Raw genomic sequence first — 26428 nt, 5'->3', positions numbered from 1 at the left:
TGGCTGGCTGTACTGTTGGGGCCTGTAAGGAGCCCCTTGGCTACTGCATATGCCATTGATGTATTGGATGAGAATGACTGTTTTCTAGCCCAGCTACAGGTGTGCCCAGTGGTGAAGGATGGGTGGGCACTATGTATGCTGGAGGCTAACAACTCATCACATCCTGTCCAACAGAAACCCAAATCCTTTGAGAACCTCTCTCTCTTTGCATTGCATTCCTCTGTAATTCTTTCTTTCTTCGTAGTTCAGCTCCTTCTTTTAAAAGCTAGGAGTGTGCTTGCCCTTAAAAAAAAAATAAAAAAAATCTGGTTTTTATATAGGTAACTCAGAGTCCAAGATTCCCAGTTGTGGTTGGAAGCTAGCCCCATCTCTCGATAGAATCCAAGGCTAAGTGCCTGGTAGTGCTCTGAGGGATAAAGTCCAGTTCTTGCTGTGCTGTTAGTTTCGTTCTGTGATTCTTTCCTGCTGCTGTTCAAAGGTAGAAATGGTAGTCTTTGGGCATAAATGGAACCATTCGTCTTCCAACACGCTAACAGAGTCTTTTTGTTCCAGCTGATACACACAAAAAACACCCCTCCACCCAGTTCAACATTGGCTGAGTACAACAGGACAAGCTATAATTAAGAAGAACAAAAAGACTCCATCGTCCTTCATGGCTTCAATCACTTGTCATTTTAAGCTGTTTTTTTAAAAAAAGAAAATGCACTTCTCTTACTTCTTTATGTTTAGTGGCTTTAATTTTCCTGCTCTGTAAGTGCTAAGAGCTTGAGCATAATTAAGCACGACAAAAAGGCTGCACTTCCAAGGTTTCCATTGTAACTACCCCACCCTACCAAAGTGCCCCCTAATAAGTCCTCAGATATGAGGACCACTGCTTAATTGCATTGCTCTTTCATGTAATTGTACTCTGAAGCTACTTTTTAAAATGTCCTTACGGCTGCATGCAGATCCAAGGGTTGGCCCTTAAGCACTTTGTGCAATTAGTGACACTTAATTCTTTACTTTCATATAGAAAGTGGAACTGTACACTTCTGATTTTTATATACAGACAACTTTAACTCTTGAAAACGGTACTTGGAGATCTAGCGTGATTAAAATTAACCTTTTAAAAGATTACGCAATCATGTTGTACTTAAAACTCCAAAGTTTAGTTTTCTTTGCCCCCACAAATGTGACATTTGGTCTCAATAGATGCATCTGTTTTCAAGGATGTGGGCCAATGTTAACTTTGTGCTTTTCCTTAGTCTCTTATCCAAAGTAAAATTTAAAATGAATTGGCTGGGACTTCAGATGGATAACTGCCTACTTCAGGATCATTAGTTAAGAAGCTTCTTGCAGCCATTTTGCAGTTGTTATTCACTGTGTATAGAGATTTGTTGAGTTAACAGACCACTTCACATTTGGCATTCCGTATTGAGAAACAGGTTTCCAGTACAAAATACTTGAGAGCTGTGTTAGCTGTGATGAAGTGTTGCATTTGTTAAATTATTATGCAAGTCTCTAACATTTATAGGGGACGCGGGTGGCGCTGTGGGTTAAACCACTGAGCCTAGGGCTTGCCAATCAGAAGGTCGGTGGTTCGAATCCCCGTGATGGGGTGAGCTCCCATTGCTCGGTCCCTGCTCCTGCCAACCTAGCAGTTCGAAATCACGTCAAAGTGCAAGTAGATAAATAGGTACTGCTCTGGCGGGAAGGTAAACGGCGTTTCCGTGTGCTGCTCTAGCTCGCCAGAAGCGGTTTAGTCATGCTGGCCACATGACCCGGAAGCTGTACGCCGGCTCCCTTGGCCAATAAAGCGAGATGAGCGCCGCAACCCCAGTTGGCCACGACTGGACCTAATGGTCAAGGGTCCCTTTACTTTACCTTTAACATTTATAGAAGCAACCTCTTAGGATGGACCCATAACTTTGCTGTAGGAAGGGCTGACATTTGTTGGTTGGTTTGTATGTTTACATATATTAAGCCCTAAAAGAAAGCAAATGTTTGTTGTGCTTATTTATTTTTAAAATTACCTTCTTTTTGCAAGAGTGCAGCATATTTCTAGCATGTAGAAGAGGGCATTTCGGTTCATTTGTTTTGAATTAAAACATTTCTACATAAACAATGTGTAGATTGTTTGCATATGATTCTATAATTCTATGAATTGAGAACCCATTGATTTATAAAATATGTTTTTGTATTGCATATGTATTTTTTACATGTCTTAACCCATGTCCTTCCATGTACTATCCTAACTTGTGAGCGGCTCTGTTCTCACCAAACAAGAGCTATAATCAAGAGCAAACCTTAGCTATAGCTCATGTTTAGCAAGAAGAGTGCTTGATCACAAGTCCATAGCCTCAGGTGACACACTAAGCTAAAACTTCATTCAGCTCACTATGGCATGGCAGGAAAAAATGCCATAGAGGAGCAAAGCAGCTGAGCGCTTCTCTCCGGGAGCCCACAAGTTCACCTGCTGTTGATCATGTCAGAGTTCAGCTTAGCGTGCCAGGCAAGCCAGGGTCATGTGGGCAATGTTTGAGGGGACACGTTTGGAAATCAAATATTGCAGTTCTCCTTTCCTGTCAGAAGATAACTGCAGTTGATGCTGCTGCTGAATAATAACCAAACTTGGGTAAGCCCCTGTGTTAGTTGACTTACTATTCTACTTTTAACATTTCTGTGCTGCTTTTAAATTTTAATTTACTGGAAGGGTCCCAAGCATTATAAATACAGCACATTTTTCTTTTAATTGCGGACAACATATTATGAGTCATCCAAGTGCCAATCATCTCTAGAACCTAACATCTAGAAGGACCTAAATGTTTCTGCGGCACAAAAATACACACAAAAAAGTAGGATCTCTAGGCACTGCTGGGAACCTTATTTCTTGGACCTATTGACTGTACTGTTAGTGGCAGACAAACGTTAGCTCCCCATTTAATGCACATGGAGAGTAAGTCCTCCATGTAATGAGTACATAATGTGTAAAGCATAGGAAACTATTCTAATAATCATTAAAATACTTGAAAGTGCAACTGCAGTTGCAGATCAGCCGTTGCTGATCCATTTCTTGTCAGGGACATTTCCTAAGAATGGAAAATTAGCTGGGGCAAGATATGCCTTTTAGTTCTCCTACTGCTGTTGCTTTTCTACAGCTACTATTCCTCCTCCAGTGTGGTGTAGTGGTTAAGAGCGGTAGACTCGTAATCTGGTGAACCGGGTTTGCGTCTCCGTTCTTCCACATGCAGCTGCTGGGTGACCTTGGGCTACTCACACTTCTCTGAAGTCTCTCAGCCTCACTCACCTCACAGAGTGTTTGTTGTTGGGGAGGAAGGGAAAGGAGAATGTTAGCCGCTTTGAGACTCCTTCGGGTAGTGATAAAGCGGGATATCAAATCCAAACTCCTCTTCTTCTTCTTCTTCTTCTTCTTCTTCTTCTTCTTCTTCTTCCTTAAGGAGAGTGAAAGGCGGATTATCAAATCCAAACTCCTCCCCCCCTCCTCCTCCTCCATAGTTAGCAGTAGTAAAAATACACAACCTCAAGTCCAGGATAAGAACAAGTGATGCTTCAGTATTTCTGGAACTATGTAGATGTGGACTTGAGCCATTCCTCAAATGAAAGACTGCTGAGAATCCCAAATAGAGTCCAATGTCAAAATAGGATATAAATAAGAATAATACATTTTAAAAACTATGAAACTTGTAGCAAACTTCAATTACACATTGGTTTCTTGTTGCTTCAGCACTTCTTTTTCATGGGTAGGTTGTATGACATGCTTCAGCATATTCCAGGGCTTAAATTGCTTTTACAGCATTCATAAGAACTGAACAAACATATGTTTTTTTCTTCCTAGGCATCAGTGGCAGAAGGAACCATAAATTGAGTTGTGCAAGAATATCCCCAAATGAAATAAAAATGCAACATTCAATCATATCTATTCAAAACAAAAGCAAATAATAATAATAATTCAGGACATGTCTTAATCAAGAGAAATCTGTTGCATTTATTTATAGTAGAAGGAAGGGATGGGATTGTAAAACATGTGGCTTCTGATTCTGCCCCCCCCAATCCTTAGTAATCTTGAACATTTAAATATGTGTGTATATGCATATACATACCCGCACGGTTATTACAAATAGTAATCCCCTTCTCTGGTGGAGAGTTCTTTTGGATGAATATTTACTTTGGATGATCTGGATTTTAAATTTCTAAGGGTGAAGGAGTAGAAAAAGATAAACAAATTACTAAAAACATGAAAACTACTGTTGATTGAAAAAATTTCGACAGGTGCATCTGATATCTCCAAACTCTTAAGATACTGCCCATACAAATTCTGAAGAAAAGTGGCAGCTACATGAGTATAGCTGTGTGCGTGTGTTGTGGTGGAGCTTGTGTGTGTACGCTTGTGTATACCCGAAATGAAAACCAGAGATATGCAAAGGATTTGTGGTTAATGGCGGTTTGTAAGACCTTTATCAGGAATAAGGATTAGCTTTTTGACATGTTTTGTAAAATGAGAGTGAAAGCCTGCAAACCAAGTGTCTGACGCTGACATCTGACTAAGAACACACTCCTTCCATTAAAATCTGTGGATGTTTTCTCACTGACATCAATGGAATCTTTTCTCTGCAGCCCAAGCTTTCCCCTTTAATATGGAAAGTTGTGGTGTGTGTTTGTGTGCATGCATGCACATGCAATTTCATGCATGGAGCACAGTATCCATACTTCCTCATCAAGTATGTGGTGATTGCCAATACTATTGGGCTATATAAATGATAGACACATGCATCTTCCTATATTTGTCTTTCTCCTTTTCTACTACCTTTCTCACTTCCGTTCTTTCTCTTTCTCAAAGGCCTTTCACACCTGATGATGGGTGAACAAGGTAAGTCTTTTCTTTCCTGCTTTTGCCAGTGCCTGACTGTGGCCACAATGACCCATGCTTCTTTCTAGTCCTGGCTTGGCTTGCATAAGCCCATATCCCCAAAGCAGCCCAGCTGCTTTGTTTCCACCCCCCTCTCTTGCCTTTCCATCACTCACTTGCCGAACTTTGGGCTGTGCAACCAATGCTCAAGAGCAGCCTCCCTGTCCCCCACAGCCTGGGCACTTCTAGATGTTTGGGACTCCAGCTCCTATCTGCCCCAGCAACTGTGGGCAGGATCCATGGGAGCTGTAATCTAAAATATCTGGAGGACCTCAGACTGGAAAAAACTGTATAATTCTGGGAAGTTTGAAGTCAGGTGTTCTGACAATGAATTGAAGTGCTGAAAGGGAAATTAAGAGAACAGCAAACATGCTCCTTCTCTTCATATACTCACCAGCCTTTGTTTTGAAATCTGACACAGTTTCTTTACCTGTTTGGTAAACATGGTCTTCAGAATTTCACTTCCCATTTCAGAGGAAATGTTCTGCAAGAACATACTTAACAGGTTTCACAAAATGACCCTAGATCCTTGAAGACAATTTAGAGCTTATGGTATTTTTGTTTCCAACCTGCAGCTTATGGTATTCAAATACGTTCAGAACGCATTGTTCCAACAAATGAAGTTTGGTATAACCCAGGGCTGGATTGCACAATGAATTGCCTCTAAATCAGAAGCCTTGTTTTTGTTGTTTGGGCCAGATGTTATTGTGCATTGATTGAATTTGGCAGAATTGGCCTCATGCTGGGCAGAAAGTAATGGTGTAAAGTTTGGACAAAAGCAAGCAAACATTCAGGAATTAGGTACGGAAGAGAGAGGATTTGATGCAGCTGTGGCATGATCTGCCTCTAGATATGGCAGAGATGCTGGATTCACACCCTCCATTTCAGCGAACAACAAGCAAATATTGAATGGGTCGGTTGAGGAAAGTGGTTCCTTGTTCAGAAGGGTGGGTCCATAAAGTTTTTGGTCCCAGGTACTATAACTCAGTGTAACTGAGGAATCATCTGAACCTTCAAATCAAGAGTTCTCTTTCAGTCCACATGTGTAAGGTACACTCTGCCTCTGCTGATTCAGGCCAAGCAGCTGAGGCCCCTCTAGTCAGGAAGCAAGGAGCTGAATTGGGATGGCAGCAGTAGGAGGCAAGTCAGAGCTATAAAGCTATCCTGGAACATAATTGTTCCTCTTTTGCTACATTGGCACAAAGAGAGACATATCCTTTTGCAGCCACTACAAAATCCTTGCCCTAAGATGTGGCACAGAGCAATCCAGTTCTACTTGCCAAGCAACCCCCTTTATTGAACATCTTGTTAGGTGAGGCTAGCACAGACTGCCACTGGTCTTCCTGCTGGGTCTGAAAAGAGCCCCTGTAGGATGAAATGAGAAAGGGGTCGAAAGGCTCTTTGCTACAGTAGTAAGGCACAAACATGAAATGCTAGCGTGTGCTGCTTTGCCAGATCACCCTTCTGTTAGCCAGATTGTTGTTGTGGTTGCATCTTTCTGCTAAAGCCATTGCCAAACAGGTAATGGAGAACTGAATTTTGCCCAGCTAATTTAGAATACTGCTGAAATTATATCTCACCAGTGAAAGTTCTCTGGTTAAAGTAAAAGTAAAAATCTTAAACCATAAGCTTGAAGACCAATGCAGAGTGATGCCACTGAGCAGTTATTTGAAATTCAGGTACATTTCCAAAGGGCCAAACTACATGTACATAATTGTATAGTTTTGCCTTTGAGTGAAGTTCCTGCCCCTTAAATTGCCAGGGAAGCAAAATCTGGATCAGGACCCTTGCAGGGGGTGGTGGTGGTGGTAGGGAGGCTTTGACCTTTTGCCCTACACTGCACCTTCAGTGTGAATGTATTGACCCCTCCCCAAGGAAAATTGCAGATGTTTCTGGATGTTTGAGATTGTAGCAGGGGCCAAACGACTAATGCCCTCCATTGCTCATGCTAGGGTCCGGATCCAGATCAGGCTCCTCATTCTCACAGTTTGTGGAACCAAAGGTGGAACAATACAGCTAAGGTCCAGTGGAGTCTGCCCCTAAGTTTTAAGATGGTGGAGCAGCCTGGGTGTCTGCCAGGAAGCTTAGTGGACCCAATCTCAGTTCCTGATCTGTCACTGCTATTGTTGCATTAAGAGCCTCTCTTCCTTCTCTCTTTTTATTCTGAGTACTTGGCTGGGTTCCAAGGAGCTCTTCACTTGTCTCTTTACCCCTGCTTCATTTTTCAGCTGGTCTGTAGCCAGGTATGGTAAGCTACTGTAGAGTAAATACTGCAGTTGACAAGTCCCAACTGCAACACTCGGGTGTAAAGGGACTGTGATAGCAGGCTCTTCGGGAACCATGAAAAGCTCATGTTATACCAGCCAGATTCTTGAAAAGGCATTACATTGTGGAGTGTGCATCTGTCAAAGCAAGTGGTGAAATGCCTGCTTTATACAATTTGAGTCACTGGCCCATAGGTTTCAAGCTGCTGCCCATTCAGTTTGAAGACACTCTTGTGACTTCAGCCTGCCTTTGATAAATGACAGCGGTTTCTTCATCCTGCTTCCCCTTGCCTGGTGTCTATACTAGGAACCAATGACCTCTGGCATTTCTTCCCATCACATTCCTGTACCTATCTCATAGTGTCAAGTAACTGGCTGTATTTTTCTTTCCAGCTAATTCTCTCCACTGTTCCATCCCGATGAATATTTATATAGTGTGTATAAAATCCTAACGTACCTGTGTGACTCAATAAATACATATTGTATTCAGTGGCAATATAATATAGAGAAACAACGTGTGTGTTTGTGTATCTGGAACAACTGCACAATCTTATTTATCCTACACCACTATTGGTAGGTGGAAAATATTGGGCCAATATATTTCCACAGGAGAAACCCCTCCCTTTGCCCCATGTGTTAACCTTTGTTTTCCTTGTAGTTTGGTTTTGATGTGGTGTGCTGTGCGTTGCTGATACGCTGCTATTGCATGCACAACCTGCCTTTCTCCATGTAAATTTGGAGCTAAAGTGCTTAAATAGTTACCTACTTATCTGTTTTGTGTGGTTTGCTATTCCCTCTTCTTAAAAAGTGTGCTTTGGGTGTATTTTTCTCCCTTTTGTGCTGTGTTCATATGCTTATTTTCATGTTGTCTGTTGGTGATGTGCACAGTGATCTAATTTTAATTTTTGTTATTTTCTTTAAATCCTCCTTCCTGCTCTTTTCTCTCGCCTTCCCCCCTCGGTGGACACTTCTCCGTACCTGTGCTTATGTGGACATACAACTTCATACCTTATAGGTAGAAGTAAAGGTAGAGATCATTTTCTTTTAAAAAGAATGGCTCTGATTGTTTATATGCTTGTAAAATGTTTGTGTGTCATCTTTTAAAAATCTGTGTGGTCCATACTAATGCTTTTATTTAAAAAGAAAACGATTTTGCTGAATCATCTGTTGCGATAACCCCTAAGAAAAGATGTTTTGGGTTGTGGTCTGCCCTGCGACATTTGGAAATGCACAGGCTGCTATGTGGGTTTGATCAACACAGGAAACAGTCTGATGGCATGGGACAACTAGTTGCCACTGTTGTTTCTGGCACTTGGATCTCAAGTGCCATCTTTGGAACTTCTCACTTGTGTTACAGCAGGGACGCGGAGCCTGCAGCCCTCCAGATGAACTCCAGCTCCCATCAGCCCTGCCCAGCATGTCCAGTGGCCAGGGATGATGGGAGTTGCAGTCCAACAGGATATGGCCCTTTATCCTTGTATCACAGCACTGGTAAAGTGAAACCAGCACCAGGTAGGCAGCCTTCATACTTAGTAGGTCTATTAATAAAATAGCTGTGCCTGCCATCTTGAGTTTGTGGGCGCTGTATTGGTGCAATTATGTCCAAACATGGAATCAGCTGGATGTGGGTGGATCATGGCACAACGCATATTCACTTTATGGAGGAAGAGTCTTCTGCTCAGAAAAAAGAGATATAGAAATGATAATGAAACTTAAAATGAAGAAAACATACTCCAAGGTATCTGAAGTGGCCATTGTTATTCAAAATGATTGGAAAAGCACCATACTTGGGTAGTCTTAACAGGGTAAAAATCCACTCTTCAAAAGAGAGGCGTTTTCTCTTTTATGCATGTCTCATTAAGACACATCAGCAGGCAGGAGAAGTTTGTGGCTGTTAAAAAAGGCAGAATCACTTTGTGTCCACTGTGGGTCTTTTGTTGGGGGTGTTTGAGGAAGAAGGAGAACCTGAGAAACTCATTCAAGTTAAATCAAATTATTGTGTGTGAATGTTTTTTCCATTGTTTCCCAATAAATATTTTGCTTGGAAATACAATGTGTTTTGCCATTATGGTATACAGAGCTCTTGGAATCAAATGAACTTTGGACTCAGTTCAGTTGCTTAACTGGTCAACATCCACCACACTGCTTAATTAAATATATGATGTAATAGTTTCATATGGAGGCCAAGTTCATTCATGCACCCAGTTTGTGCGATTCTTCCTCCTCCTCTAAAATAAAATAAAAATAAATTAAAAAGGGGTTGATAATGGAAATAGGTGTGCATGAAAAATGGCCTCCATGTGGAATGCCTATGTAACATGTTGTCTTCCTCATGGTAGGAAAAGGCACATGCCTGATTCCCCTGCAATCACTGGCTTGGTTTGCGTGTCATAGTATGCCAAATAATGCTTTACTGAGAATGTTCTGTATCCTGGAGTGAAGCTTGCACCCACTTTGCTCCTCCCTGGACTTTTTAGCTCAGCTTGAGCTGCCGCTAAGCCTATGTTCGACGTTGCATGTCATCTGAGCCCAGAATTGTGGTTAAGGTCTCTATTCCCTTAACCATGGCCTGTAGCCAAGAACAAACCTAAGCTACAGATTGTGGTTGAGGAAGAGAGAGCTTAGCCATGAACCTTGGTTTGGATGACACACTTAGCCAACTTTTGGCTCAGCTGCTGTCTTGCACTGAGCTAAAAAAGTCTAGGGAGGGGGAGCAAAGCAGCTGTGATGTGTAGTGTTAAACGAAAAGTGGATTTGTTCTAAAGCATTTATTCCATATGTGGATTTTGTCATTTGACTGTTGCAATGCCTTGCAGTCATGCATGACATCTGGAATTGAACGAGACACCAAATCCAGGAACTGCTGGGTGGACTTGAGCTTGTTCTGCAGTGGCTGTTCTTTCTTGAGGAATAAAGAGGAGGATGAGAATTAAAGAACCATTACTTAGAGTGTATTTTCTAGCCTCACTAAATAAATGATGGCCAAATAGATAATAAATAACTTCCTTCTAATTTGCTATTGAGCTTGAGTTAATGTCTAGTCACATTCTACCGTATCATTTGTTCTGTAGACAGCCTTTAGATAAGGAAATTATAATTGACCTTCCTGTTGCATTCCACTATAAATTTCCTCACTCCTACCATGCTTTTTTGGGTGTTGGTTTTTTATGATCTTTCTTGGTTTGACCACACATTGGTTTCTTTTCTCTTCGCACACTGCAGTAAATCCATGACTCCACTTGCAGACACATGTGCAATAGAATGTGGGAAGCCATAAAAGAAAACAGGTCAATCTCGCCCCCCCTACCTCTCCAGTTAATGTCATTGATTTCACTTTGTTAGGTCAGCCTTCGGATTCTTCCTTTTAATGTGAGAAGCCAGGAGCTGCTGTGTTGCAATGGCAAATTCTGTGTGCACACCTACATTGAAAGCCCATTTAAAGCGTGCTGCTTCCCCAAGGAACCATGGGAACTGTAATGTATCCCTTATGAAATTTCATTTTCCAGCACCCTTGACAAAATTTCAATTCCCAGGATTCTTGGGGAAAGTTATCAGCTTCACGTAGCCAAAGAATGTGAGCTGTGAAGTTTAATTCTTATCTTAGCTATAAACTTACTTGGTAAACATGCAGTCTTGGTTCACTTACAATCTGAGGATAATAATAAGCCAATAGGAAGCTGGCTTATATTAAGCCACACTTTTTATCCACCCAGCCTGGTATTATCTACTCTAACTGGCCATTTCTGCCTCAGACAGGGTCCCCCCCCAAAACATGCTACTAGTTCCTTCTAACTGGAGATGCCATGGATTTAATAGGGAACTTTCAGCAAAGAAAGCATGTGACCAAAAGCATGGTCCCAACTCTCAGCAACTGGCTTTTCCAAGGCTGGATGTTAGGAACACTGCTGTAATACATATGGACTACTTCTGAACGCTCTAAAGTGCTATGTAAATGTGAACTGTTCTTAGGATTTCACTTCTTTTTATTCATGTGGAGTTCTAAGAGTCTGTGAGTGAAATCTAAAGACAACTTAACAGGTGCATTAAAAGTCAAATTGAAATCAATGATACTTAAATATCTTATTGATTTTGGCGAGAGCTTAAGCACAGCTAGACTTTGCTGTGGCATGCCATTTCAACCCCTTGCAGAGAACTGCATAACGTGATGCACAGGCTGACATACTCTAGATTGTGCAATGCTTGGTACACAACATGTGCTACGTATAGGGTTATTCATGTATTATTAGCATTTTTCACCCACCTCTTTACTTCGCAAAATTGCATATTTTCTCGGGCTTTTCTGTACCTGAACAGATGATCTGGAATTGGTTTTTCCCCCTATGTGGATTGAACACTGCTACATATTATTTAGGTGGATGCAAGAGAGACATTTTAAAAAGGCATATACTTAAATTTTTAAGGTAGGTATACAGCAGATACACACTTTACAAGTCTGTGCATCATGCAGGTACCCTTGTTAGAAAGCCAGGACTGGTTGCAGGTGGGGATGACTGATGACTCAGTCTGTTTCTGGACCGTTTTGGTCAGTTTTGCATGTGTTCATTCCACTCTGAATCTGCATTTGTTTTGAAGTACGACCATTTTTATTTAAATAATATTTTATTTCAGTTGGTTGTATCCAGAGTAGCACTAAGTGAACGTTCTGTCAGTGCAACAATGTCTGGTTGGGGAGTGGAGTGTTCTCCTCTCCCCACCCTATGCATTGCCTAAATCTGTTCTAGGGTTTCCCATAACTCTCTGGTGCAGATTGTGGGGGTTTCACTGTGGAAATGGAAATCTTTGTGCTATTGGGACACATTGGATGAATACTACCCCATGTATGCATTTCTAAACATATACCATATTTTTTCATGTATAAGACGCCCCCATGTATAATATGCCCCCTACTTTGGGGGACTCCAATTTAAGAAAATATGCATATGCACTATCCGTGTATAAGACACCCCCCCCCGATTTCGAACCTTATTTTAGAGTAAAAACCCTAGTCTTATACACGGAAAAGAGCGGCAATGCCCTGAAGTGCTTGTTATTAACAAAATTTTGTAATTTTGGTAATTTTGGAACTGAGAACTGTATCACACAATTTTAGAGAAGTATGAAAACTGAAGAATAATTAAGTGTAGAAGTCCGCAGTCCTAACCCCACTTACCTAGAAATAAGATCCATTAATCCCAATAGGGCTTACTTCTGAGTAGACATGGTAAGGATTATGCTTTTAGTCTGGGAAGTGCAAACTGGGTCAGTTTGCTTAAAAATGCAGACCAAACGAAATTTCCATATATCCCTTGCTGTCGTTTTCTGTTAAAAGTACACTTAGTGGCTAATCTGGATTCTATACTATAGCATGAAACAGCACACAATTTACACAAACAACTGGAATGATTAGAAATTAGGTAGATTCCCCCCTCTTTTTTGTGCCTAGTTTTCAGTGATGTGCAGAAATGTATAATATACACATTGAGGCTGTTTGCCTTTTTTACATTGTAGATGAGTTTGAAAGCAGAGTAAGATATATAATGTAATATGTGGTAGAGAGAACTGAAGCCTGTAGCATTATGCATTGTGTGTGTGTGTGTGTGTGTGTGTGTGTGTGTGTGTGTATAAAACAATGATAATACTTTGTGGCTGCAATGATCTTAAGCACTATTTCTTGGAAGGACGTTCCGTTTTCATCACTGGGATTTATTCTAGGTAGAGAAAAAAGGTGAAAAGTGCTGAATGGCAGGTGACAAGGGGAAAATTACTGACTTCTTTTTGCATGCTTAAATAATTAGTGGCATTTAAATGAGTTATGTGCAACATATTTTTCCATTTCTCTTTGCCAGCAACACCACTAGGATTTAAAAGCCTTGTGAATAAGATCAGCTTAGTAGCCAAGGGTTTATGCAAATATTTAAGCAAGCCATCAGTGACTAATTATTTAAAAAAATTGCACTCTAATAGAATCTAATTATAAGGGGAGAAGGCACCATTACATCTACATTGTCAGCCTTGGCCATTATTCTTAAAATGTTAGTTTGTCCTATAAAATGGACGCAGTGCACTTTTTGTTCTCTGAAAAATTGTTTTGAAACACTCTGGCATTTCCCATCCTTTTCTTTCTTTATTTATTTAAAGAAAACATGTTAAAAAACCCCCACAGTTTTGTGTGTGAAGCAGATGGTATTTCAGATGAATTGCTTTCTTTTAGTTGTGTCTTTTTTTACACACACACAAAATCCCCAGGTTTTACTTCTGAGAATCAGCTAATCCATGAACTCTAAATGAAAAAAATCAGGTTGTGAAAGAGGCTTATTTGAAATTGTTACATAGATGTTAGCCAACACCTGAAATACTATCAGGCATTTGGGTTATTTTCTAATGGTTGGAATATCTGTATACAATGGGAGCTTTTCTGAATATGATGGGCTTGCCTGTGCGCTCTCTCTTTCTCTCTCCTGTTGATTTGTGTGTTGGTTAGATGCAATCAATATGTACATATTATGGCCCTTTAGCACTCTGACTCAGTTATGTAGATGAAAGCTTCCTAGGTAATCTAAGAGAACTGGAAATAGTTAGACTCTACCTGCAAAGGTGGCAGCATTTTGTGGGGCGAGAGCCTTAGCCTGGCAGAAGCAATTATTTATTTTATTTTTATTTATGAAATTTATATACTGCCCTTCATCTGAAGAGGGCACAAGGAGAATGGGACGACAGAGGACCAGATGGTTGGACAGTGTTCTCGAAGCTACAAACATGAATTTGACCAAACTGCGGGAGGCAGTGGAAGACAGGAGTGCCTGGCGTGCTCTGGTCCATGGGGTCACAAAGAGTCAGACACGACTAAACAACTAAACAACAACAACTTTATCTGAAAATTTCAGGGCGGTTCATAACATAACAATGTAGGATAAAAGCAGAAAATAAATAGTTAAAACAAAAACAAAACAATAACACCTCTCCCACAAACATATTTTAAAGGCCATAGAATATTTATCAGCCAAAGACCTGGTTGAAGAGGAATGTTTTCCCCTGGTGCCTAAAGGTGTATCATGAAGACGCCAGGCGAACCTCCCTGGAGAGACCTCTTGTGGAGAAGGCACATGAAGAAGGGCCTCAGATGATGATCATGGTCAGGGTCAGTTTACAGTGGTGCCCCGCAAGACGAATGCCTCGCAAGACGAAAAACTCGCTAGACGAAAGGGTTTTGCATTTTTTGAGTCGCTTCGCAAGACGAATTTCCCTATGGGCTTGCTTCGCAAGCCAAAACGTCTTGCGAGTTCTTGTGAGTTTGTTTCCTTTTTCTTAAAGCCGCTAAGCCGTTAATAGCCGCTAAGCCGCTAATAGCCGCTAAGCCGCTAATAGCCGTGCTTCGCAAGACGAAAAAACCGCAAGACGAAGAGACTCGCGGAACGGATTAATTTCGTCTTGTGAGGCACCACTGTATATGGGGAGAAGCAGTCCTTGAGGTATTGTGGTCCTGAGCCTATTAAAGAGATGCAGAAGTTGTCAGAAACAGTGACATTCACATACCGTATAAAATTATTGCACAGGTGAGGAGTTTGTTTCAATGTTACTGGTCTCCATTTAGCTTGTATTATGTCTAGTAATAAAGAAATTGTAAAGCATTCTTTCAGTTTGTTAGAGCACCAGGGAGAATTTCTTCGATTCTCAGCATAAGTTTAGGAGACATTGCCTAAATATGATGGTGTGTCATGAAATGGAAGAACCTAATGCTTAGGCTCTTGTTTGCCTGGCCACAGTATTCCTCTTTGTTCACCTTCTGTGTGACAAGCAAGGAACCAGCAGGGTGGCTCAGTTCATACTGCATATGGGAGTAGCTTATATAGGAAAACGTGTGGGATCATTTTCCATATATGATGACAAATGGGACTTTTGCTTAGGTTGACAGTTTTCCCTGGAGGGAAAGGTAAACTTGCACCACTTAACATTTTCAAAATGTTAGGCGATATGTACTCAAAAGAAGAAATAACAAGCTGCCTATATTTCAAATCATAGGACAAATCACCATCTAATGAATTATAACCAAGATAGAACAGGTGTAATTGTCTTCTTCCTCTCATAATTATTTACCTCTGCTTTGGATCCTGACAACCAAGAAGCTCATGGAAAGGGACTGTCCAGTTTCCTCAGCTCCCAAATATTCTGTGTGGAGGGATACTGCATGTGGGGCAACTGGCAGAAGGAAATTCATTCTCTCGCAAATCAAGTAGAGCACCTTGTGCAGTGGCCATTGGTGTTAGACCATCTTTGTTTGTTAACCAGAGTTAGAATTGCTGTTATTGAATTTTCTGGATAGTGAGATAGATAGATAGATAGATAGATAGATAGATAGATAGATGATAGATAGATAGATATGTGTGTGTGTGTAATCCCAGTCCAATACTATATTGAACTTTTGAATTTTATGAAAAGTAAGTAATTTTAATGAAAAGTAAGTAATTTTTATGAAAAGTAAGTAAAGTAATTTTATGAATTTTATGAAAAGTAAGTTGAGGTAAAATAGCTAAGACATAGTTCGGTGGGGCTTTTTTTTTAAGCAGGCAAAGTACATAATATTTAATAATGTAGTCGGAAAGAGGGGCACTCTTAATCTCAGGGTAAAATATATTTTTCTTCATGTGTTGAGGTATTCTCTATAAAATGTGTGAGTGAAGAGTGCATAACAACGTGTTAGGGATTATACTGACAAGTAATTTGAGCGAGCACAGCGTTAATGTCTGTTAAAACTGCTCCTTTTTATATGTGAATAAGCATCTGACTCTGGCTTGGTTTTAATTTTCATTAAGAAGAATGATTCCTCTGGGAGTTGCAGACATTATGGCTGCATTGTGTGTAAACAGAAGCAGAAATATTGTTCTCTGATGTATTATTGTAGTGTATTGTTTTTGATGGGGCTCAGGTTTCACTCTGCTCAAAGTGAATATTTAATTGATATGACTGAAAAGCGCTCTCTCTCTCATTTGAAGCATTCAGTGGTGTGTAGAGATGTGGAAGTAGAGAACCAGGCCATATGTTTTGTAAAAGCTGGGCTAATAGCACTTCTGATGGATGTCTGATTTTTAAAGTGCTGTATCTTTCATTAAAATTTACATGTAAAGTAAGGGCAAGCCCAGTGACATGAAAGCTAATGCAACTTGCCGATCTTGACATAATAACAATCAGAAGAAAATGGAGATCCCAGATGGCAGCTTGGCCTTTGCCATCCTTTTAATAAGCTACTAACTGCTAATTATTGCACTCTTTTGGGCAATTTAATTTACTGTTGACTCTTAAAGAGACACTGCTCCTTTTCCTGCCACACAGCTATTTCTTTCCGTAAAAGGTTTTAAGTGGTTGCATGTGCCTCTGCTTCTCTTAGACTGGGGGCTTTTCAGTGGACAGGAGCTTAGTTAATATGTGTAGTTTTTATAAACACCCACTTTTAATTCATTTTTGTATGCCTGTCTTTCACTGTTCATTTGGCATGCTTGAGGAATTGGTGAATTTTGATTAAAACGAGCTTGTTTTGCATCTTTTGGATGTGTGTGGATTGAAATGTAGTTAATCCATTGGCTTTTGCAGTTCCCAAATGTCCCAGCATTTCAAAATAGGTATCAAAATGCATTAAAAGATGCATATTTGAACAAGGTGAAAGCATTTAACACAAAAATATTTAAATGACAATCTTTGCAGATTTGCATTAAAAATGGCAGATTTTATGCTGAAATGGGGTGGAATGGGTGTATTTCAATTTCCCCTTATTTAGTGCTTCTTTGTCTGCTGCTTTTCCTTCCAAAAGGAAGCCCAAAGCAGCAAACATCACCATACGAGAGCGAATAGAATAATTTCACATGCCCAGTGCCCAATCAACAACCTTGCAACTCTGTTTTGAACTAATATCAGTTTCTGAACCATTTCCAAAGGCAGGTGCGTGCACAACATATTTATGCAACAGAGCATGGATAGAACTAAGGCTGGCCAGATATATACTCTTTGTACACCACCCCTCTGCATGTCTCTTGGTGCTCCTTGCCAAGGAGCCAAATGGTTTGGAGCATCTACATAATGGATAATAACCAATGGGCTGCATAGAAATGAACTAGGGATGCCAGGGTATGTGCAGAAGTGAGGGATTATTTGCAGGGGTAACTGCAAACTGGATTATGCTGATGTAGATACTTTTCAGAATTTACAAGCACATTTGTAGAAGACAAAGCTGCTGGCTGGAACTGTTCACTGTTTTCTTGATGGCTTGGTAAGACTTCCATTTCAAAAGATAAACACACACACACACACACAATATTGAACTTTTTAACCCCCCATTTTTGTGGGACTGTTCATCTCTTGTGAAAGTGATGCGCCACGACATACTGTCATTCCCAGCACTGGTGGATTTAGGGCAGTGTGACTGGTTCTGCTGCACTGGGTGGTGAGTCTAGCAGGCATCACAAGGTGCTGCAACTGTGACATCATGAATTGAGTGGAACAGAAGGCAAAAGGTGGCGGGGTGCCAAATTTTGGCCTCCCTTAGGGCACCACAGAAATTTGAAAGACCGAAGTGCATCCCTGTTCCCAGGGACATTTTCCAGGCTATTTTCAAGGGCCATTGGCAAATAGGGAAAACCAAGAATGCGCCTGATAAAGATGGTATGTTATGATGTAGAATTTTTTCCGTGGGGCTTTCTATCCAAAATTACAAAGGGGATACTGCAGGGCTGTTTTGCATGCAGACTGGCTGCTGCTGCCAGGTAGTGTGGGAACATAGGAATGTATTACTTGTGGGTAGGGCATTTCCATATCGACTGCAGAGAGCAGGGCTTCCTATTTAGCTCCAACTCCAGTAGTAACCTCCTGCAAACCTAGCAGTTCAAAAGCACATAAAAAGTGCAAGTAGATAAATAGGTACCGCTCCAGTGGGAATGTAAACGGCATTTCCGTGTTTTGCTCTGATTTGCCAGAAGTGGCTTAGTCATGCTGGCCACATGACCCGGAAGCTGTACGCCAGCTCCCTCGGCCAATAAAGCGAGACGAGCACCGCAACCCCAGAATCGGCCATGACTGGACCTAATGGTCAGGGGTCCCTTTACCTTTTACCAATAGTAACACCATATGGTGCTGGAGGAGACTCTTGAGAGTCCCATGAACTGCAGGAAGATCAAACCTATCCATTCTGAAGGAAATCAGCCCTGAGTGCTCACTGGAAGGACAGATCCTGAAGCTGAGGCTTCAATACTTTGGCCACCTCATGAGAAGAGAAGACTCCCTGGAAAAGACCCTGGTGCTGGGAAAGATTGAGGGCACAAGGAGCAGGGGATGATAGAGGACAAGATGGTTGGACAGTGTTCTTGAAGCTACTAACATGAGTTTGACCAAACTGCGGGAGGCAGTGGAAGACAGGAGTGCCTGGCTTGCTCTGGTCCATGGGGTCACAAAGAGTTGGACATGACTAAACGACTAAACAACAACCAAAAGTAACAGTTTTCTCATGGGTGTCTACAGAGACAATCCATTGCATAAGCACATGGTTGCCTGCAGGTGGTGCCACACAGTCAGGACACCTGGTTGCATGTTTCTCCCGGTCACTCAGTGCTCTTACCTGTGAGCAGGTGCTTGGATGCTAAGATATTTCTACAGGCAGCTGTGCATAACATACAGCTGTTGAAGGAAGGGATTGATTTCCCAGAGGAGGGCTATATGTGTCACTCCACTCCACAGTCAACACGGAAATGCCCTACATGAAAGTAACACCTGAATAGGGCTGAAGTCATGATGTGCAAAGATCAGCTGTTGTATACGTTGAGAGTCAAAGCACGAGAGGCTCAGTTTGTTGTGAAAGCAGTCCCCCACCCCCACCCCAGCCCCCAAAATGGCTGCAGTCAGAAGGTGATGCCCAATGGTCTGTTTAATTATCTTTGTTAAGTGATGAGTGGACAAGTCAGCCGTAATGGAAAGTTAGTTTGACTTAAATGTTTTCTTACTCGTCTTGCTCGTTTTGTTGTTATTAAGGGCGTGAAACTCGGGGAGGGAAAATTTACATTTAAAGTATGTCATTTTAAAAAAGATTGGTCGTTCATCTTTAATTGTTGAAAGCTGCAATCAAAAAGAGGCCAGTGCAGAGTGAGGTTTTGCATTGAGAGCTTGTTTAGAAATGAAGGAACAGCTGCTGTTTTAAATGGACTCTAATTTTGACAGTTTATGCTGTTCTGTGAATGCATGATTCTCCATGATAATGTTTGGTAGGACTGATGGTGGGTAATAGCTAATTTCCTGGGCTTTATGGTAATGCAGCAAAGTGATTATAATAATGTCATCAGGAACTGAAATAGACCCCCTCCCCCGTCACACATCAGACAGCCCTGGGAAAAATATGAGGCCCAATGAAAGATACTTTAGGGCTCATTGTAGCCTTTCATGGAAAATACCCCAATAATGTTAAAGCAATGGATAGTTTATAAAATACATACTGCATAAGCTGGATCTGAGGCATGAAGTACATTTCCCCCTCTGCCTACTGCTGGCATGAATACTTGCAGTATGGATGGGGAGATAAATGTGTCCCTTGAGTTTCAAGCATTACACAGAGCACATAATTTCTCTAAGATTCTGCCCAGCTGCTGCAACTTCATCACAACCCGTTAAGATTGCACAGCTCCAAATAGCCTGAACCAGAGAGCCCTACACAACCCTGCACTTTGCTTTGTGATAGGTATTTGACAGGGAAGGGTGACCTTTTTCTGTCAATCACCGCCTTCCCTCAGAGTGAATCTTGCAGGGGGAGGGGCTGTGCCACACCTCTGGGTGGAACCAGAATGGATGATGGGAGAAGCCAAAGGCACAAAGTCTTCTGGAGTAACTGAACCAGAATAAAGATTGCCAGGCTTCAGTTTACGCCATGGCTACCTCACATAAGAATTCATAATCCTCCTCCTCCTCCATTATACTGACAGCCCTTTCTGGCATCCTTCTGTCTTGGGGACAATGGAGGAGTGCTCCCTTGTGGCTGAAGTCCAACTGTTGGACGGTTGCAGCCCCTGCTGTGACTGTAGAGACCAATACAGAAAAGAAATATTTGGTTGAAGAAGAAGGCGTCCAGTTGAAGGCGTCCAGTTGTGCTTCTGCTTCTGTAGATGCACCATAGGGACGTGGGTGGCGCTGTGGTCTAAACCACTGAGCCTCAGGCTTGCCGATGAGAAAGTCAGCAGTTCAAATCCCCACGACGGGGTGAGCTCCCGTTGCTTGGTCCCTGCTCCTGCCAACCTAGCAGTTCGAAAGCACGTTAAGTTCAAGTAGGTAAATAGGTACCACTACAGCGGGGTGGTAAATGGCATTTCCGTGCGCTGCTCTGGTTTCAGTGTTCCATTGTGCCAGAAGTGGCTTAGTCATGCTGGCCACATGACCCAGAAAAACTGTCTGCGGACAAACGCCGGCTCCCTCGGCCTGTAAAGCGAGATGAGCACCGCAACCCCAGAGTCATCTGCAACTGGACTTAACCATCAGGGGTCCTTTACCTTTACCTTTGCCTTTTTAGATGCACCGTGGTGTTTCTTTTCTCTGCCCTATTCAGTTGCTTAATTTCCTTTTCTAAGAAGAGCCAGTTATTATTTTGGTTATTTTGTTGGTTTCACAGTGTTTTATATAGTATTGTATTGTGTCTATTATTGTGAATTGCCTTGATATTTTATGTGACTGGGCAGTTTTTATTTTTTTTATAAATACAGTCTCTGCAACCCTTCTCAGAAATAAGTTCCACCGGGTTTTATAAGGATGCTCTCAAGTAAGCATAGGGAGATTAGAAAAGGATAAAGAAAGTATAGACCAGGGGTTTCCAAAGTGTGGTCAGTGAGCCTCTACCACAGCACTCTTTAATTGCTAAACAACAGGCAGAACAATTATTAGGTGGTTTGTCAAGACCCACAGTCGTTTTCAAGTGGTGTGGGGTTGAGTAGTGTTGTGGAAGCACAGCTATAGACCAATACAGCTACTGATCTGGAAAGCAAGTGAAAGCAATTCCTTTCTGACTTTAGTGTACTACACACACACACACACACACACACACACACACAGCAGAAGGGTTAGGCAGAATGTTTTTCCTCCAAGCCATACAGCCAGAAAAAAAAATAAACATAATTTTGTTTTAATAAAATAAAATATTTCCAATTCCTCTTCTTTTTCTTTCTTTTTCTTTTTTGGTTTCAGAACTATAGAAATATAGAACACTTAAAAAAACCAAAAAAGAAAAAGAAAGCAAAAGAAGAGGAAGCAGAATAATGGACCAGCTGCAGGAGGCATCGTGGGCTGTATAAAATGACTCTGTGAAACACTGTGCAGGTCCTAGGGCTGAGAGGAATTTCTGGTGGTGGAAAACAGCACAAAATTTGAGATGCCTTCTGCTTCCTCAGGTGCGTTTGCATTGCCTAGGTGAAGACTGAACCAGCTGTTGGCCCAGAGCCTCAGTGTACTTCTGAGTGTTATTGGTGGCAAGGGCAGTGGAGAATTCCTAAATTATGAATGACAAAGGTAGAACAGGGATAGGGGAATCTGTGGCCCTCCAGATGTTGGACTCCAGGTCCCATCTGCCTAAGCCTGCATGGCCAATGGCAATGGATGATAGGAGCTATTACAGGTTCCCCATCCCTGAGTTAAGAGTTTGAAAAGTGTTTCCATACATTTCCGCAGTCTGCTTACCTCTCGTTTAATGCCACACACACATATAGTATACTATGCTGTTATCAGTTCATGCTCTTTGCTTAATGAATCATTTGAAGACCTAGCGTTCACAGATGTGCAGAAAAAGGGCCAAAACTAGAATCCTCCTTAACTATTAACTATTCCTCAAAGATATTCCAAGTTTCCAGTGTGGAATATCAGTTTGTGCACTTCCAACACACAATTCCAAGCCACTGGCCTGAATCTCCCATGGAGGCTGTATTTCTCTGTACAAAATCCATTCACATTAGCAATCATCATCAAAATCTCACAGCAATGCATTCCGTGGGTTAATGATGCATTGCATGAATTAAATCTTCTGCCACTTCATTTGATTGGGTGACCCTGAGTTCTTCTGTTTTGAGAGAGTGTGAATAATGTTCCTCATTCACCCTTTGTGCCACTTCTGGAATTGTGCAGATATTTTAGAAGAACCTACTAAGTCTTGCTTTGTGGCAGGCCTCTACAAATGATGCAACTGTTTTGTTTAATTGAGGGTGTATGCATTTCTTAACCTAGGAATAGTGATTTACTTTGGGTTTGGTTATGTACTGCAGAGTGCTACTTTGGGGCTGAAGAATCTCTCAATGAAGTCTAGCTGAATAATGATTGTGTAAAAATGGAACCATGTACTGGCAAATAGGACAGTAAATCTCCTTTGGCTACTGCCAAGAGAGCTACATATCATCTGCACTAAAGCTTGGTGCCCATGGTGGAACTACACATTGGTCTACATCAAATGATCATTCCAGACTTTATAAACCATGGTTTATGAATTTGTGAATGAACACCAGGCTTCCCGCGTTTCCCATCACACACCAACTTTGGTGTAAAGATCCTGGTCTGCATTAATATTATTCATTAATTTATATACATTTATATATGATTTACAAAACATAAAATCTAATTACACAACATTGTTACAATACGGAATAATTTATAAAAAAAACCCCCACCATAATTAATGTAAACAATAAAATGATCCTATTAAAATAGTAAGATCTATTAGTAAAACAGGCAGTAAAACAATCCCTTTGATAGCACTGCATTTCAAACAATTCCAATAGCACTGCAATTGAAACAGGGGACTTGGGCCAAGAGAGCAAGGGGGATGTCTGTGTAAATGGGTGCATCCCCCACTACAACTCAACTGGACAACTCTGGCTTAAGGTTCATTAACTGTGAAAATAAGTCAGGATATGATGGTTTACGAAGCCTTGAGTGACCACCCAAACTGGGCCATTATATAGCTTTTCATCATTCTTTTTTCAGATTAAAAAACAAAAACTTAATGGCAATTTGATATGGAACATCAACATGGAAGAAGGGAGAAGCTTCATACTCCTTTCCTCTTGTCATCACTTTTCTGTTGGAAATGATCTTTTTACTCATTCACCTGTGATCTCTTCTGCCATGCCTATTCACCCAAGTAGTTCCCACCCCTTATACATTCCCCAATTGTGGTTCCACCTTCCTCCGTGAATAATCTGATGCCCCAGTTTGTGAAACTTACTTGTAACCAATTCACTCTTACTCACTATCCGCCCCCCAAGTCCCAGCTTGCAAACTATTCCTGCTAACAATTGGGACTTTCTGGAGGAGGGATGTATGGGTATTTAGGGAGGGTATTTCCACTTTGAAAGTAACAGCAGAGCCTAATAAGAAATAGTTTTGGCCCAAGCAACAAACACATGGTAGTCATTCTGCTTTTAAATCACATTTATTCACAGGCTGGTTTTTATATTGTTATTATGTGACTATGTTTTATTTCCTAGCATTGTAACCAACACATTTTCCCCAAAACATTATGTACTGAGCTGGCTTGGTGTGTATCTGATGTGAATGCATGCAAGCATGCATGTGTGCATAGGTCTAAGTAAATGTGTTCAGTTACACTTTGTTACTTAAAACGGCATCAGAGTGTAAGCGCCAAAGCTTGCTCAGAGTAAATGTCACTCAAAAGATTTTGCCTTTTTAATGTGTCTTGAGGAGCCAGACCTGTGAAGTTTTTGATTCATTCTATGATGTTCGGAATCAAACTGTGAACAGTTATTTTCCAGACCTGTGAATGTAGATAAAAGAACCTTGCATAGCTCTTGGCTTGCCCTGTGAGTCTGAGAATTAGACAGCGCGTTGTAAGATTATGAAACAGAGATTACAGAACCTTAGACTGCATGAAACTTTCTGAGTGTAGTTACAGGACCATGGAGAGCACCGAGAAGTCTGCTCTGTCGGCTGTGAATCAAGACCTTTTTTAAAATATATATATATAAATATTGCTATTTATTTATTCACAGGAATTATATACCACTTTTCAGGCAGACCTCACAAAAGTGGTTTACATAAGATAAATATGGTAAACAAGTGGGACCTGCAAGCAAATGTTTAGGCCCAAGAGGCACTGGAACCCCACAATGGAGAGACTCTTGAGGAGGCAGGGACAACAGAGGCTAGTTTGTGCTGCACAGGAACACCAGAGACAATATTTAAGACACTAGGGAACAAGCTATGAAATTAGTGAAGACTTATTGGGCTATAGGGCCAAGAATGAAGTTCCACCACCACCACCATTTTTCAAAAAAGAAAAGACTAAGGTAGTGCCCGTTAGGGATACTTGAGGGTAGCTCTGCTCAAGACCTCCATCTGGCTGGGTTGCTGCCAAATACTGGCATAGAGTGAGAGCAGGATTGTGACAGCAGTGGGATTGGCATGGTACAGACACACTGGCAGGATTGCCAAATTGGCTCTTCTAGCATGTTTGCACTGTGCTGACCTCACCACACCACATCCTGCCCCTCTCCTTCCCAGTACGCTGTGGCAACTCAGCCAGATGGAGGTCATGCTGTCTGCTTCTGCTTTAGGGAAGGGCCTTCTGCTGAGTCATTGGAGGTTGAAGTGGCAAACCAGGTTTCTTCCTTCTCTCAGATTCCACAAGAGAATGCCTAGATAGATAGCTGTGCATTTTAGTAGCAGTGAATTGATGTATTACAGGGTTTTTTTTTTGGGGGGGGTGCTTTCCCCTCCCACCCAAGTACTTTTGATTCTCCTCCCAAATAATCCTCTCCTCCTCTTTCACATTATTTTTTTCTGTTTCCCAGGGAAGTGAATAATGGCAGCTTGTTCTCTTTCCTCCCCTTGCCTAAGATTTTTATTTAAACCAGTGTGACTTTTCCTACTAATTTTCTCCTTCAGGTATTTTTGCCATCCATCCACCAGCTTAAAGTTGTGCTGTTCCATCAGGCAAGTTTGGTAGATGTTGATCAGTGCATGAAATCAGTTCTTAAATGGCTGCAAAATTGCCTGCCTTCAGACTGTTTTGATCACAAGGGCTTTCAAGTGTCAAAGTCATTTGGAGAACTAGATAGATAAAATGCATGAGCACTGAGCTTTTTCCAGGATAGAATAAATAAATGTGTTTTCAACTGTGTGCTTTGCCTTTGATAGTGATTTGTTAAAGGGGGGGGAGAAAAGCAATGATATTAAATATTTACAAGAGTGATTTAGTTGTATAATCTTGTGCTGTGTGTCCCTGTTCAATAGTGAAATCAGCTACTGTTGAAGGGAATGCCATTAAACTGGTCGTACTGTGAAGGTCACTGGCTATACAATGTTGAAGCAATTTATAGAGAGTAATGATTTTCCTCAGCTTTCCATGGCACCCCTTTTCTCCACCCTTTTCGGTTTCCTTTTCCAAAAATAACTAAAAAGAAATACATTTCAGGACTTTCTCATTCCTTCCCTTCTGACTGATCTCTGAGCTGGAAACTTATTTTGTTAATTTACGTTTTTTCATGCTCTTGAAAGGCAAATCTTGATTTTGCTTTTTGGCAGAGGAGTTTGTTACAGCTGTATTGGTGGGTTTTCCCCAGTTGGATGTTTCTCAGAGTTCAGTTCATGAGTTGGAAGGCCTCCCCAATAAATGGCTTCTGTTCAGGTACTGAATCCTTTCCAGAACAAGAAAATAGGCCCTTGACGTTTAGTTTCTAGAAAGTACTTATTGGTGGTGTCATTTCACAGATCCATTTGTCTGAATAAGAAGACCTAGTCATCTTTTGGTGTGGCAAAATTGCAATGAGGTGATTTTACCACATCAGTGTTGACCAAAACCAGTATGTCATTTTCTCACGTTAGAGGTGACTATTTAATCTAAGTGTGCTCTCAGCTAGTGATAGCTAATAATTTATAGCATCATAGTTAGCTGTCATTTTCCAGAGGGAGCCCCACTGTAAAATACCAGAACAGGATATGAATCATAGAATCATAGAGTTGGAATAGACCACAAGGGCCATCGAGTCCAACCCCCTGCCAAGCAGGAAACGAACATAAATTCAAATGAAATATTCACCATGATGTCAGCAAATGTGATTGTTGTACCGTGTCAAAAAGTAACATGGACATTCATAGGGCAAATCTCAGATCCTATGGGGAAAGTTACTTATAACTTACAGTATTTATAACTACAGTTGGTCTAGTGTTTTCAATTGGTCAGATAATACACCCTGCTACCCCATGAAATAATATCTTTTGCAAAAGACCTAACTGGAAGCAG

At 41.2% G+C, this 26428-nt stretch overlaps 1 protein-coding gene across 28 annotated transcripts in view; it reads left to right on the top strand.

The window, feature by feature from the left end:
* Positions 1 to 26428, top strand: part of NRXN3 (neurexin 3) — a 1209742-nt gene that overhangs the window by 112490 nt on the left and 1070824 nt on the right. For all 28 annotated transcript variants that reach the window (XM_083500839.1, XM_083500837.1, XM_083500855.1 and 25 more), the window contains exon 4: positions 4838 to 4867. In XM_083500839.1, the coding sequence (XP_083356965.1) occupies positions 4838 to 4867 (30 nt within the window). The remainder of the gene's footprint in view (positions 1 to 4837; positions 4868 to 26428) is intronic.

This window comes from Podarcis liolepis (genome assembly GCF_965112155.1).
Source record: "Podarcis liolepis genome assembly, chromosome: 1".
NCBI classification, from domain to species: Eukaryota; Metazoa; Chordata; class Lepidosauria; order Squamata; family Lacertidae; genus Podarcis; species Podarcis liolepis.
The sequence above is the reverse complement of the archived record's forward strand: the minus strand, read 5'-3'. Positions and strand labels throughout refer to the sequence as shown.